The 16,651-nt window shown below is 37.6% G+C and overlaps 1 protein-coding gene across 1 annotated transcript in view; it reads left to right on the top strand.

The window, feature by feature from the left end:
* LOC139117480 (protogenin B-like) overlaps positions 1 to 12,953 on the top strand; it is a 91,317-nt gene extending 78,364 nt beyond the window's left edge. The window contains exons 12-19 of the mRNA XM_070680612.1: positions 2,554 to 2,752; positions 3,019 to 3,146; positions 4,139 to 4,309; positions 4,665 to 4,832; positions 5,025 to 5,124; positions 5,675 to 5,867; positions 6,690 to 6,884; positions 7,884 to 12,953. Coding sequence (XP_070536713.1) covers positions 2,554 to 2,752; positions 3,019 to 3,146; positions 4,139 to 4,309; positions 4,665 to 4,832; positions 5,025 to 5,124; positions 5,675 to 5,867; positions 6,690 to 6,884; positions 7,884 to 8,519 — 1,790 coding nt within the window. The 3' untranslated portion in view covers positions 8,520 to 12,953. The remainder of the gene's footprint in view (positions 1 to 2,553; positions 2,753 to 3,018; positions 3,147 to 4,138; positions 4,310 to 4,664; positions 4,833 to 5,024; positions 5,125 to 5,674; positions 5,868 to 6,689; positions 6,885 to 7,883) is intronic.
* Positions 12,954 to 16,651: the final 3,698 nt, after the last annotated feature.

Here is a 16,651-nt window from a genome sequence, read left to right as displayed (position 1 = left end):
CGCAAATTCAATACAGCCTAACTATACATGTGCGTTGCAAATTCAATAGGCCTACAGCCTAACTATACATGTGCGTTGCTGCCTAACTATACATGTGCGTTGCAAATTCAATACAGCCTAACTATACATGTGCGTTGCTGCCTAACTATACATGTGCGTTGCAAATTCATACAGCCTAACATTACCCAAGGGGTGTCACTTCATTGCCACACCACTTTTTTTCGATCGCCAAAATGCACCTAGCATGCATCGAAATCGGTAAAATTCGACGTAGGTCAAAGCACATTAGTCCTTCTCAATAATACTCTAACATTTTTACCTCTTACCGATGAAAAGTCGAGAAATCAGCAAGTTTTTCAGCGTATCTGGACGTCTCTTACATTTCAGATTAAAAGGCGAGGCAGTGTATTGAGTCACGTGGGCGCTTTTCAAATCGAACCAATAGCAGAGCTGAATGGACCAGCGTGAAAACCCGGAGGCAACGTAAGTTTCTCACATCTTTGGAAAGAACGATCTCTTGCTGCGGGTGAACTGGAACTGTTAAAGTTACCAGAATTTCGTATGCAGACGCACGCAGACAGTGTCACCCATAGTCTTCCAAAGACGTGAGAAACTTACGTTACTGCCGGGTTTTCACGCTGGGCCCATTCGTTCAGTACGGGCTCTGACCCTACATCGAATTTTACCGCTCTCGATGCTTGCTGGGTGCATTTTGGCGAGCTCTGCTATTGGTTCGATTTGAAAAGCGCCCACGTGACTCAATACACTGCCTCGCCTTTAAATCTGAAATGTAAGAGACGTCCAATACGCTGAAAAACTTGCTGATTTCTCGACTTTTCATCGGTAAGAGGTAAAAATGTTGGAGTATTATTGAGAAGGACTAATGTGCTTTGACCCTACGTCGAATTTTACCGATTTCGATGCATGCTAGGTGCATTTTTGGCGATCGAAAAAAAGTGTGTGGCAATGAAGTGACACCCCTTGGGTAATGTTAGGCTGTATTGAATTTGCAACGCACATGTATAGTTAGGCAGCAACGCACATGTATAGTTAGGCTGTATTGAATTTGCAACGCACATGTATAGTTAGGCAGCAACGCACATGTATAGTTAGGCTGTAGGCCTATTGAATTTGCAACGCACATGTATAGTTAGGCTGTATTGAATTTGCGACGCACATGTATAGTTAGGCTGTGTTGAAATTTGCAGCGCATACTTTGTTCTTTTCTGCAAATAGTATCAACAACGACAACAACAATAACAACAACAATAACAACAAATTTACTGAGTCCAAATATATGTTTATTTATCTTCATTTTTAAATATTTAATCATCATCATCGTCCATCATCGAGATTGGACCCCCTATGGCAAAAAACTATAAATAATATACCAAATTGAATGTTATGTATAGTTGTACTGCGTCTCTTCTACTGCTTGGCTTCATTGTACAGTCAGCTGCCACCAATTAGACAACTCTTTCACTTATTTGTGAATAAAGAGGCACTTACATACACGTGATAACATTGGTTTAAAATTGTGTATTTGTTGACTTCTTTAACTGCATGAAACCAAAGTAAAGTATGCCATAGAGGGCGCATAGTTGCATGCAAGCCAAGTGTGAGAAAGTTCATACAATTGTCAAGCCAGCATTATCAGCACCTGGACAATAGAGTCACTCTTTTCAAATTAAAGACAAAGTTTCTTTTGTGATATAGAAGTGGTATCTTTCCTCCTTAAACACTTATCTTTTGTGTTATCAACTATTAGAAAACATTAAAGGTTTATGTAGCTTTGTGGGAATGCTTGTAAGTACTACCATATCAACATCCACACTGAGAAATTCTTTGCAACCCTCATGTTCACTGCTTTTCCAATTAAGTGTTTAAAAAGAACATCACACGAACAGATGTGTTATTTGTGTTCAGTATAAAAGTACAAAGGCATAAAAAAAGCTATTTTTACTAAATTTACAAGCTTACCTACCTAGTGAGACAGTAAAGAAGTGAATCAGGTGTGAATGTCTCAAGATTTTTGTAGCCATGTACAGAAATCCTTCAAGAAGCCACAGTAACTTCACTGTATGTATCTAGGGTAGCGTTTGGTGTGCCGCATTATAAATGGATAACCCTACCCGCCAGAGTTGACTGCATAAATTGCCACAAATGACTGGAAGGTAGAGATGATCAGAGTGAATAAATTTTGTACAGGTCAATCTGACAATGTATGGAATATGTTTCTTTCTATGAATGTGAATGACTATGTTCTGCAATGATGTAATGGTGTTTATGCACAGTAATGGACAGGCAAATAGAAAAGAACTTCACTCTTTTTTGCAGCTTGGACAGGTTCATTGTTTCTATCGTGACCTTTTTTTCATCCTTTTCACCTCAAAGTTTGACTCATAAATCACAAAGTGAAAGTTTCATTTCAAAAGATGAAGAGTTACGCATAGAAAATCTAACCTTAGTTCAGGCAGAATCAAAGGAACTCTCAGTGCATTATGTCATACTTTGCCAATCTTACGCCTGTATGTACTGTTTGTTCAATGACAGTGCCACCTCCGCGAATCGTCCCAGCTGAAGATACTCTAACACCACCTGTTGATCTGAAGGCAGAAGTGCAGAGCTCTACCAGTGCAATGATCACCTGGGTACAACCACCGCAGGCTACAAACATCAAAATCCTGTTTTTCACTGTCCGCTTCCAACCTGTGGATGTAATAAATGCATCTGCTATCAGATGGGAAGAAATGTAAGTTGTCAAGGGTCTCACTTTAACCTTTGCCTCATCGAATATTAGAACAACCGTATTGTTCCTTATGGACAGCGGCACAGTTGTACAAGGAAATGTGGGTGAGAGCACTACTGTCATGATTCAGTCATCAATGGTGCTGCTGATGATTTGTGAAATATTCGTCCCGTGTGTGGGTTTCTTTAGAAGTCCTGTATATCATGGAACTTTCAAGCTGGGTTTTGAAGACAGCAGAAAAACATAACAAACTTTTTTCATCCTTTCAGTGATGGAGAGAGTGTGGTTTTGACCAATCTAAGTCCTTTCACCAAATACCAGATAACAGTTAGAGCCCACGGTAGAAATGGCCATGGTCCGTATAGTGATGCCCTTTTAATGGAAACTTTCCAAGACAGTGAGTATTAAACCATATCATCAGCTTTAATAATAATTATGCTTGAAATTGATCTCTTGGTTGAAAATTTTACATTTCTTGTAAAGACTGTAAGTGCATCATGTCAAAGTGGCAAGATATTTGTTAAACTGTAGATTCTCCAGGAAATGTATCTAGATACACAGAACTTGTGAAATATCTTATTTCAAGATGTTGCCTAGCAATGGTTTTAAGATTGGAATCACATGGTGACAGCCCTTTGGTACACTGTAGCACATTATTTATACAGCCTTGGACATAGCAAACAAATTACAAGACAAACTGACCCATTCATGACAACTGCATATTCTGTGTAGATACAGTCTCCATAGTAACCAGTGATTGGTATCGGGGGAAAGTGCATCAATAAGGACACTATATCACAGTATATGTGTATCAAACCAAAGTCATCAAAAGTAATGCCTGATTATCAGAATGTTGCTGAATTAATTTAAAAAGTGTTCAAGAAGATATATTAAAAATAACCTGGAAAACAACTAGCATTTCACAGCATTTTACTGTTAAGATCATGGCATGGGGTGGTGTTTGTGGTATCAACAGAACAAAGCTTGGTGATTTTATCTAGTGTTTGATAAGCTTAGGGACTGTGTAATAGTATACCCAGTGATCCTCTTATCTTGTGTTGCAGCATTCTACACATTCTTTATCAGACAAGTTTTGTCAGTCAGTAAAGTCAGTAGAATAGTAAGCTCACTTGAAAATGCAGAAAAGAAAGATAACAGAGATCTTTTTTAGGGATAAAGCTCAACCCAGCAGCTATTGGAGATTAGGAAAATAGTTTGACCAGAGAGTAATACTTGCAAATCTTTTGGTCAAAATGGAAAAGGTTACAGTATTACTAGTTTGGAATATCACATCACCAGATTTGAATGAATAATAAATTATCTAGAGATGAACTTATCAAAGACCGCCCACACAAAAGTTCACTGTTCCTCTAATATCTATGTTTGTAGAACCGTCGTCTCCGCCAAGTAATGTCAAGATAACTGTAGCAGATGTACAGACTGTGCTGCTGCAATGGGCTCCACCAGAACACCCTAATGGTGTCATCACTACCTATGTTATCATGTATAATTGGGATGTAGAGGAGCCTGAAGATACATGGTCCAAAAATGAAGAAGGAGGTTGGTGTAAACTTCCATTGTAGAATTACTTTGTGCAGTTATTTGGAAAGTGTTTGTAATTTGTTATTTCAAGCCGTCGTTGCCATGGCAAAAATTGTAAAAATGCTTTAGTTGTAATGCTGTGAAATTTGCTTAAAGTTAATAAGTTACCCCAATTTCGTGTGATTTCATATATGTTGGAAGAGGTATATCAGCCACATTTGAATGTGGAATGTCAGTAACTCTGCACAGCTGTGGCATTGTAGTTTTTTGCGTTGCTGCAATGAGTGGAAGTTTGTAATTTACATCTGTAACTAATAGTGACTGATTTCCATCAGTGTTCATTTCATGAATTTGTTGTTGTTTTTTATGTCAGGATGGATGATGAACTCAACTGTTGGAGGTCTGAAACCCAGTCTGGGATACTATTTCAAAATGACAGCCAGAACCAAAGCTGGTGAAGGACCGGCAACAGAGCCACTTCACGTTAGAATGCCAGCCCCAGGACTGCCAACAACATCCATTCCTGCTTCTATAAGCCAGAGTAAGAACAAACTCTATCATACTTGGTTTGAAAAATTTCTTGAAATTTTCAATATCAGTATGATTTTAATTCATATATTTTTCCAGGTCCTCCTGATGATCATGGATATACTGTACTAAGGTCATTGATTTTTCCATCAAGTATTGAGTGTGATAGTTCTTAGTTAATCAAGATATCTTTCTTTTCTTCCAGACACCAAACAAAAGTTGCCCACCAGTGGCATCATAGTTGGAGTAGCCATTGGGTTAGGTTGCATCATTGTCTGCACTGCAATCATCGTGTATCGTGGAAGGTAAGCCAGCAACTTTGTAGTCTTTCATAATTACAGTGATTTTATTGTCTGCCCGTCAATGAAATGTTTGACCCAAAAGTTTGTCAAAGATGATGATTTTGATGTAATCACATACACAGTGCTTATCAGCTGTATTATGTACAGTACATTATGTGTTATAAATTTCATTCTGAAATTTGTATCCTTAATTAGGGAGGACACTTTCATCTTTCTGATGTCACACCTTGGACAGTCATAACACACTCTTCGTAAGAAATTCCATTAACATCCTAAGATGTGTCATTCATCAGTCAAAATTTCTCAATTAAAAATAATTAGAGGTTACATCTCAATCAGCTGTACATTAATGACAAACTGCAGTGTTAGCTGTTCAGATGCTGAAAAGTTGTGGAGGTGGGTGAAGTCACTTGTGTAGGTACAATGTTAATCTTGCAAGATGCTACCTAGATAGTAGAGTGCAGTGTCTTACAGGACTTTTACAGAGTGAGGCCTCCCCCTCAAAAGAAAGCACAAAAAATGTAATATTTCACAAATGTTTATTTGTAAACAGGCATGGTTTACTGCAGCTATGCAAGCCAAGTAACTGTCACGTAGCTGCACCCACCTGTAATGGCCACATTCCTCATAGTCATGGCAACGGATACATAGGGAGGGATTATGGCAAACCCCAGAATGAAGTGGAGTTAGAAAGTTTCACTCCAATGCTGACACAGCTGCCAGCACCAACCAATTTGGACACAAAGGTGAGTCAAGGAGATTCATAAATATATCCACTATTAATGATCACTTCTGCCAGGATATTGATTGTGGACATGTTGGAAATTAGGACTGTCTGTAAAGAACACCTTCAAGACAGAGCTTTTGTTCACTTTGATTGTAGAAAACTCAGAAATCTAGTCGAGGTTTTGCAGACCTAGTCGAGGTTTTGCAGATCAGTTAATTATATCTCCACAAATGTTTTAGTATCCGCCGTTGCATGATGGATCACTTTGATGCCAGATTTTGTGTTGTCTTCAATGCCATACCTTATATTGTTAAGTGCTCGGAAAAATCAAATTGTTTCTTTAGTAACTCTGAGGCGCACAGACACATTGTTGCAAGCCATAGACATTGCAAAGAAATACAAAAAGATTTATCAAAACATGTGGAACTTAAAGTGTTTGTTTACAAGATACCCACCATGTGCCCAAATATGGATCTTGATACCATTTAAACCCATGGTTTGAAACAGTAAATTAACACTTTTAAAATTTCATTTTGAAGATTCCACTCCTAACCTCAATCACCACAAATTTTCAACCTGTCATGCTTACGTCTCATGTTTAGAGAGATGAAATTCTACTAGCAATTGTGACCCCCCTAAAAAAGCTTGATGGCTTCAACAGGCCCTGACATCAGTTCTCCTGAACTGATGTGCTTATCAGTTTAATGGTTGTGTGAGGAAATGCATATACATATCATGGGATGTATCTGTGAGCATTTCTTTTCATGACTGCTGTTTCGCAAGATATAAAAGTGAATTTTGAAAGTTAAAACTCTCTTTTTTGCTGACACATTTGTTGCAGGGTGGAAATGGCACCCTGATAAACGGGTATGGTCCAGTTGGTTGCCATGGCAGCAATCATCTCCATCATGGTACTAATCTGCATCATCAGCCGCCAGGCAGTAGCAATACGTCAATTTCTGCATCTACCTCATCATCTTCATCACCACCGATTAATGCTGATACAGCTCCGGATGAGAGCTTAGACTCCAGTAAAGTAAGTAAATACTGTGCCCCATCATTGCAAAATCTTTCCTGGATGTAACGTTTTGGTGACAATAGGGTTGTTTACAAATGACATCATTGCTCTCTCATTAATATACAAAACCTAACAATATTTGTCCACAAATTTAAATTAGATTTTTTTGACATTATGCATGCAATGATAAGGAGAATGACTTCATAGGCGACCACCACTGTTACGATGAACACCAGAAAAGACATGTTAAGGGCTCAGACTGTAGGCTTCAGCATAAGCAACACATACACACTGACAAAATTTTCCCCAAATTTCTGGCAGCAGTATCTGATGTTGCCTACGTGTAGCTCTGTTTTGTAAGAAACCCGTAACCACAAACTGCCATATTTCAGAGATGTGTCTCGAGTGATACTTTGAAAACTATACTGTGCAAAATCAATAACATTACAACAATATTACATTATATGCCAAAAACATTTTTCAGCTTTATATTTTTTGACCAAATCTTTTCATTTTGGAAGGTCATTCTTTTAGCTGACTCCTTTTGCTGTCTTTCTAGAACTCATAACAAGACTTCCCAGAAGTTTAGTCAGTGACGACCTGTAGAGGGCTCCCTAGCATTAGTGACATTTGATGTTCAGTTTCATGTACTGTATTATAAAGTCTCACATCATAATAGCACCTTGATATGTGTCTTATTATTGGAAAGTTATGGTCAAGAAGAACAATATAATAGAAAACATATCTGTACGTAACTTGCTTCTCACTGGTCTGTTGCAAGAAGTCCCTTTCATAAAGATTATAGTAAGTGGTGGTACTTTACGTTTCTGTTATGTACACAGGACATGTAAATTTGTATATGTGGCAGCTATAGACCATCACACGTCTCTGTTCATTACCGCAAACGGGTTCAAATACCAAGAAAGATCAGACAGTATATATAACCTCTGCAATGCAACTAAAATTGACTCTTGTATTACCCTTGATGAGTCATCTTATCCTACTGTCTCTTCACAGATACCGGAGGAAAATGAGACAATGCTCACCAACCTCTCCAGTTGCCATGGTGATGGGGAGGAAACTGACGCCATGAGGAGTAACATGGCATGCAATGCTGCCAACCATGACACTAAATGTTGTTGCAGTCCAAGTCTACCTCAGTCCTCATTGGCTGGTCACGTTTCATCTTCTCTGCCTGCCCAAGAGGAGATTACGGGTACTTCTGGAAATCCCAGGAAGGGACAAGCAGATGTCCGGCAAGCAGCTGCTCTTTTACAAAATTCTCCCACTCAGGGTCACCGTGGCAATTTGGATGTTAATCATTGCCATAGCAACAGTGACTGTGTCACAAGTCCACTGTTACAATCAGCAGAGGATACCTCTCAGGACTCAACTTTGACCTCTGCGTCAAACAACTCATCCACACCATCAGCTGGTTCAAATAACATTTGGGAGAAGCGGTCGCCAGTGCCGCATGACGACACCCACCTCCACAACTTCAGTGGCAGTGACTCTAATTCACCATGTAACACTCAGGAAACTGACTATCAGGAGTCAGCAGACAGGAGAAACGGGTTGAGTGGTGATGAAAACGACAGTAACGCCAGCCAAGATACCTCACCTTACTTCATTGAGCTTGCTCTCAATATGTAAATGTAAACATAAACTCTGAAAAAACCAAAAAAGTTCATGTTGTTATGTCAAACATATTATTATGTATAAGATATTATATGCTTAGTATAAAGTCATTTTTAAAATATTTAAAAGTGGGCTAGCATATGACTGCCTGGGCAGAAAGATGCCAATACTGACAATGTGTATCAGGGATAGAAATTTCTTGTGCATATTTTAGTTTTGTTATTTTTTAAAGGGATTTCTGATTCCCTAGGTCATTACCCCTTTAATTTCTATTGGGGGAGGGATCTTGGGGTGTTGAATAAATCATTTGCCATGAAGTTGATTTTACTTGTGACAGTAAGACTATTTTACAAGGAGAGTTATGTGGTAACAGAGCATTCTTCAATAATGCTGTGTTATTTGGAACGGATCCAACCAGAAGCATTTTTTGCTGTCAAAGCCCTTCCGGGAACCCCCATGTTAATCCCTCGTACTCTGGATCTTTTAAAATATTATTGTTACACAGTTACGGGTCAGTTCCACTATACGGGGGGGGGGGGGGGGGGGTGGGGGGAGAGCCCATGGGACAGAAAGCGTTCAGGGTGACCATCACGGCAGCTGGCATTAAAAAAAAATGGTGCACATGTTTCTGCTTGTGTGACCCCTCTTCTGAAGGTTTCGGAAATCAGGGTTATTTGATTTCTGGTGATTGCGTGGTTGAAGCCAGAACCTGCTGCCAGAAATGCAACCGTAGATAATAATGTCCACTTATAATCATTATTATTATTATTATTGTTGGTTTTATTTTCTACATTTTATGCTTGCTTTTTCTTTGCCTTGCAGCTGAGGGTTTGATCATTAGCCGACATATCTGTACTCTTACTGTTGTACAGAGTTAAGCTCTCTTGAAATAATGACTTAGATTTGAGAGTTAGGCGGTACTACAGATGCAATGTTGCTCCTGAAGGGTAATTTTAAATATTAAAAGGGCCTAACATGTTGTAACTTTCATCTTTACAAATGCTTTTCAAATTCAGGTTTGAAGTTTTGCTTTTGAAACCCAAATCAAGAAATGTCTGATTCGATAACCTACCCGTGGATACGTGGGTTACTGGGAAGATTTACAAAGAAGCCCTGCAATCATGTTCACACTTGTACACATCCCCGCTAAACACCTTTTTTTTTTAAGAAGCGGAGTTCCTTCAGTGCTAAATTATGAGGTTTGAGGGTGCAGTTTAGTGTGAGGGGAGGGGAGGGGGAGAGGAGGAAGGGAGGGGGAGAGGAAAGGGCAAGTTGTAAATGTTGCATCCGGAAAGGCCACTGCACAATACAATCAAAGATCAGTGTCAGAATTAAAATGTAGGGAAGGGACAGTGGTTACTCAATGCGGAAGGATTTTCAAGCCTAACATATTAATCTAGCATCTCTAGTGTCCACGATGTTTGTCTTTTTAAGATATATTAAGTATATATATATATGTATTTATTGTACATTACACACTCCTACTTCAGTACCATGTGAATTGTACTCAGGGAATAACATCTGTGCAACTATATATGGTTGAAGAAATTTCTCATCTTCATACAATTCAAATGATTTTCAGAGCCCCATTAGTTGTTACCATGGATATGAGTTGATATTGACATCAGCAGTTCACTTCAAGCCACGCCAGTGTATATTTGTTCTCTTTCCGTAGCGTAAAAAATTTACATAATAGTGGTAATATGTGCATGTGAGGAAAGTGGTGTATGAGAATTTTCCTCCAAAATCCTGTCACTTTGTGTGATTTGCAAAAAGTGTTTACAAGTCTACAACAGATTTGGGCAAATCAATGCAGATTGTCATGCTACAGGAAAGAAAATGCACCACAGGCTGGCTTGATTTGAGTCTGCGATGCTGACAGTGTGATAACTGGCATCTCTGTTATGAGGGGTTTATCAATATTGATGTGTAAGCAAGGAGAGGCATTTTGAGAAAATGATTTCTCACCATATAACCTTAGCTCTAATACCAACATGGTACAGTTTTTTTTTCAAAAGACATTTTCACAGGCAACCTCTGAATATTCCACAGCAGGGACTTTTTTCAAGTGAAGCTAAAAATTTGACATATTTAGTATTCTTATGTCTGTTAAAATCAGATTACAGTCGTTTTACCAAAGTGATTCCTTTACAGTGATCAGTTCACTTTGTACTCATCAAATGGAAGAATCACACAGACAGCTGAATTTTTTCTTCAGATAAGTCTCACTTTCCACTCTTAGAGAAGTTTTCGTATGTAGAATTTAAAAACACAAATGGTCAGTCTGGTAGATAACAAGTATGTATTTAAAATCAAATCTCTGGTGTTTACCATTTTGAAATGAACACCACTTAGTGTGAGGTTGTTTCATTACTTTGTCAATTTTTCTTTGTTTGTTTTTCTCTTTGCCTATTTGTAAGTTAACTCCAAATGATAGAACAGGTGTTGTGGCTTACTACCTGGCCATTTCTGAACTCAGAGGGCAACACTACTGTACAAAAATTCTACACTTTTGGTAAATATGACTTGTGTTTATTGTATGTCTCTTCCGTGTACGGATATAAACTATGAATGGATATTGCCAGTATATGTGGTGATCGTGTGACCTTAATACTTTGGAAATTCACTGTTGATGGATTTTGACCAAGTTACAAGTAACAGACAAATCTGGATGTTGACATGGCAACAGCCCTTTTCTGGATGACAGATTCTTGGCAGTACATTGGTGTATTGCCGGGAGGTTGAAAGATATCTCACATGTGATTGCCAACTGTAATGTCTGTCTGTGTTCTGACGAAGAAGAGAAAGAATCGTGATTTGCAAATAAGAATGCAACTAACTGCAGCTACTGTGGTGGTGTAAGGATACATCAAGGGTGCAGTTTTTAACCAATCATGTTTGAAATTTTGGTCACATGAACCCATTGTCCAATCACATTTCAGTTTTCACGCAGGCTGTCTGGAATGCCCACAAGAAGTAATATACTGGGAGCAACTTTATCAAAAAGCGGCCAGAGTTCTGAAATATGTAAATGAATGCTAATGTATACAAAAAAGAAGAAAGCCAACAGAAACAGAAACTGAAAGAGCTGTGCGTGGAAATTGAAATCGGTGTTTAGGACATTGTGTTTTTTAAAGCAGCTGATTCTGATTATATATATGCTATATATTGTAAAATTAGGACTACTTGTATATGTAGTGAGTAAATGTCTGTAGATGTTGTTATTGTGATAGAAAGTTGTGTATTCTATTGCATGCACTGATAAAATATACCTTCCTCTCTTAACTTTGTTTTATCAGAACCTGTTCCCCTTCCAGAAATGCCCTACAGGTGACCTCATGGTGTGCTTAGGTCAACCAGTAGCATCAAAACTGTCATCATAAACCTCATGTGGACCATTTTATGTATGCGTGGTTTTTTTTTCTCAGATTTATTTATTCATTGTTTGGTTGAATTTACAACCCATCAATTTGTTTTTGTGGTCATCCTTGTAACGAATTGATCTCCAATGTTTATTGTACAGAAATGCTGCAGAGTGTATTGATTTTGTTGTCATTTACACTCATCCACTGAGGAACTTGTTATTTTACTGATAATTTTTCAACCAAAGACTTTTATTTAATGCATTCGCATTGCACTGTATAGTCATACACAGCCTTGCTTGGAAAAACTCTGGCTGTCTCTGAGCACACCTAGATGTCAGCAATCTCAGTGTAGTCCAGTGTCCTCACACTACCTTTTCACCACTATTTATGGTTTGGTTCAAGCCTATTGTTATCAAGGTCGAGGGTTGAGCAGTTGACAGTGAACTGGGGTGAACAGGTTTAGGTCTTTGGACCGAGTCAATATAGGCAGCCAATGAAGGTGAACCTCACAATCATACTCAGGTTTTTATATCATTGAGAAGCAGCTCTTGATTGTAGGGGAATGTTCACCTAAAATGTGAAAGAAACAAAGCTTTTTGGGATCCTGATTTGGAATATTGTCGATTTAGGAATAAAATCTCGGATGTAAAAGTAACCAGTTTAGCTGAGGACATTAGATTATACCTGAGAACACTAGATTTGTACCCTAGATGTCATCTCACAACCATGTTTTTACGCTCTCTTCTGTAATTTTATAAGGGGGAAAATGTAATGTAGTGGTGAGTGTAAAAAAAGTGACGTGACATAACGGTATGAGTACCTACCTGTGTTCACTTTCCATTTGAATTCAACTTCTAATTCAGGGCTGGAACTTTCACATAGCCCTGCTGTCGGTACAACCACCTATTTTTCTACAGCAGCCTTTTAAAAAACCTCCATCGTTTGATCTTACTCCAACTTGTCTTGTATAGACACTGTTTAATTTTGTATATGTAAAAAGAGAAGAGTTTATAATAATTGTATCAGTGTTTATACTAAGATTTACCTGTCTTGTAATAAACAACCCATTGAATTTAAAATGCAATATTGCTTGTCAGTGGATTTTTACACCCAAACCCTTGCATCCCCATATCTGATGAGGTATACAACCATTACCATTAAGTTTTCATTTGAAGCTGTGTCCTGGAGCAGGAAAATGTTGTGGTCATTCTTGGATCTCCTGACAAATTCTGCCAGCATCTTATCCAGTCATAGTTGTTATTCAGGCATGTAGCATAGCAACAGAATTTTATCAGTAAACTATGCTTGCAAAACTTGGTATATATGGCTACTTGCAGTCGTGCCACAGCTGTTGATGTTGATCTGGTTTCAGTGGAAACTCTTTCAGCAAGCAGGGTCTGTCTAGTTTTTAGCTCACATTTGGTATATGTATATATAGCAAAGAGAGCTTGTATGGTAGGTGGGCGGCGTCTTTATATCTGTATGTATGTTAGTATGTGCGGATGTATGTCTGTCCACATCAAAAACTCCACAACTGCAGCACTTACCATCCTAGTATTTGGTGTACAGGTGCACCTAGGGGTGGCGATGTGAATTTGTTCAATGAATATGTCAGTGTCAAAATATCCAAATGAGGTAAAAAAAGGGAAAATCCTGCAAATTGCTAACTCTGTAACCACAAAACCATATTTGATTGAGAATTTGTAATCAGGCTCTTTATGGTGACTCTATTTATTCAACTTGTGGTGAAATTTTGATAGTTGTATTTTTGGGGCAATTTTTCCCATTTTAAGTCAGAAACTCTTCTCTGTAAGCACTCATCCCATTGCCTTGGAACTTGGTACGCATGATCCTAGGGTTGGGCTCTGTTGAATTTGTTTAACTTGTGGTGAAATTTTGATATTTGTATTTTTGGGGCAATTTTTCCCATTTATGGTCAAAATATCATTTTCTCCCAAAGTTCTTGGATTGCTTTGGAACTTTCTACTCTTGATTGGTTGTGTTCTGTCACATTTATTAAAATTGTGGTGAAATTTTCATATTTGTATTTTTGGGCAATTTTCTCCATTTTTGGTCAAAGAATCATTTTTCTCAGAATCAACCATTCAGATTGCTTTGAAACTTGGTATGCATATCCCTAGAGACAACCTTAGTTGAGTCTTCAAATTGTGGTGAAATTTTCCCCTTTTGGTAAAAAGTCAATTTCTCTGAAATTGCTCGTCAGATTACTTTGAAACTTGGTATGCATGTTCCGTCAAGTATACCCACTCAGCCTGCCACATCTAATCAAATGTGAGCCAAGAGTCATTACACTATGTTTACATGTTTGTCAGTCAGTTTCCCAGAAAAACACAAGTGAAAATAAGAAAGTGAAATCAGAAGCCAAGTAGTGAGAAAGAGGGCGCCCTTCTCACAAGAAACACAGACTCAGTTGCAAGGAGTTTTCACTATTTTTCTAGATTATCACTTTCATTCTTTTGGATGCAATTGTACATCAAAAATGTCCATAATGATAATATTCAAAAAGCTACCTACCATACAATGTGGCTTTGTCATCATTTATAGCGCTCATTAGGTATTCATATGTATGAGATGGGAGCTATGGAGATCAATTATTTGAATCGAGCTCACTCATCTGTATGTTTCTCTGTGTGTATGTCATCCCATTGCACAAACTTGAGCTGCATGGTGTAAATATGTATTATGGGTAGAAGATGGGCAATTCGGTACAAATGAGTTTATCAAATGCAAAAAAATACTCAAAAATTAAGAACTGCATGTCAAATTGCTTTATTTGGCACATATATTCCAAGGGATACCAACCAAAGTCAGGTTTTGTCCAAATACTAGTAAGTATAAAAGTTGCATATTAAAGTAAAGTTTGCAGAATATTTTCATTTTTTCTCATCAGAGCGTCTGAAGTCTTATCTGAAGCTACTGGATAGCTTTGAAATTTGCCTTAGATTGTTGGATGATCCCAGGGGATGACCTAGCCAAAGTTTATTCAAACGATGATGAACTTGGCAAATTCATTTTTTCCCCATTTTCTCTATCTCATAAGGGTTGATATGTTTCAGTGGTTAGAGATGACCTGATTTTGATTTGTTTAAATGACGAAGAATTTTGCATATGTAATTTTTTTAGGCCAAATTTCTCATTTCTGGTTGAAAAACTTGCCTGGAATGGCTTGTCACATAGCTTTCTAAATTTGGTTTGAACATCATTTGTTTGTTCTGATTAAAGAACAAAGTTTCATTCACGATATTTGTCACAGAGACTATGAATATTACCTTATTTTATCTTTTATTCACCAGTTTACAGAACCACTGCAAAACACCATTAAGACAAGCGACCTAGCGGCCGATATAGCTCCGCTGTGTTTATGTAGAGAATAACTATTTTTGACACATGTTGATGAAGAAGGTGGAAATCTTTGATAGCTCAATGCAATGGCCAGAAAATAGTGGCTAAAATAGCTGCAAAAATACACAATTGAAGATTTCATCACACTTTGAATATATCACATCAGATCATCCCTAAGAACATGTCAACCAAAGCTATCTGACGAGTAGTTTCTTGAGAATAAAATTTTCTGACCAAAAATGGCAAAAAGTGCCCCAAAAAATGAAAATTGCAGATTTCACCATAATTTCAATATATCATATATTACAATAATCCCTTGGAACCTGTATACCAAATGTCAAAGCTATCGACTTGCAGTTTTTGAGAAACAAATTTTTTGACCAAAAATGGCAAAAATTGCCCCAAAAATACAAAATTACAGATTTCATCAGAAATTCAATATATATTACTTAGTTTATCTGTAAAAAACCTGTATACCAAATTTCAAAGCTATAAGACCAGTACATTTTGAGAAAAACATTTTTTGACCAAAATGGAAAAATTGCCCCAAAAATACAAAATTGCAGATTTCATCATAATTCCAATAAATATCATTTAGTTCATCTGTAGGAACCTGTATACCGAATTTCAAAGCTATCAGATGAGTAGTTTTGGAAATACACATTTTTTGACCAAAAATGGCAAAAATTGCCCCCAAAATGCAAAATTACAGATTTCATCAGAAATTCATATATATTACTAAGTTCATCTATAGAAACCCTATACCAAATATCAAAGCTATCACACCAGTACTTTTTGAGAAACACATTTTTTGACCAAAAAGGCAAAAATTGCCTTTAAAATGGAAATTTGCACATTTCTGCACAATTTGAACAAATCTGACTGAAGTCACCCTAAGTAAACTGCATATTAAATTTCAAAGCAATCAGACAAGCGATTTCAGAGAAGAAGATTTTTTTAACAAAAACAGCAAAAAATGCCCAAAAATACAAATATGCAAATTTCACCATGATTCGAAGAAACTTAAGTGAGGTTACCCATAGTGAACTGCATATAAAATTTCAAAGCAATCGGACTTGCGGTTTCAGAGCAGAAGGCAATTGTTGACTGACGACTGACGCCGACGACAGACGCTGATTGAAAATCAACCTATTTGATAAGCTCCGCGTCGCTGACAGCGGAGCTAAAAACATGAAGATGAAGAAAACATCTGTCCTTAAACGTCTTTTTGAAAAAAACAAATTTCCCTGATTTCAGATAAACTTTTTACAACAAATGAAAAAGTTGGCTCCAAATATTGAGATGAGCCAATGCCAATGTCCCCCTCATCTGAATAGTAGTGAAATACCATGTGCCATCGAAATGGATTCTATTTGACTTCTATACTGTCACTAACTATGATGAGTCAAGGTCATTGTT

The sequence above is a fragment of the Ptychodera flava genome, chromosome 18, assembly GCF_041260155.1.
Source record: "Ptychodera flava strain L36383 chromosome 18, AS_Pfla_20210202, whole genome shotgun sequence".
NCBI classification, from domain to species: Eukaryota; Metazoa; Hemichordata; class Enteropneusta; family Ptychoderidae; genus Ptychodera; species Ptychodera flava.
The sequence above is the reverse complement of the archived record's forward strand: the minus strand, read 5'-3'. Positions and strand labels throughout refer to the sequence as shown.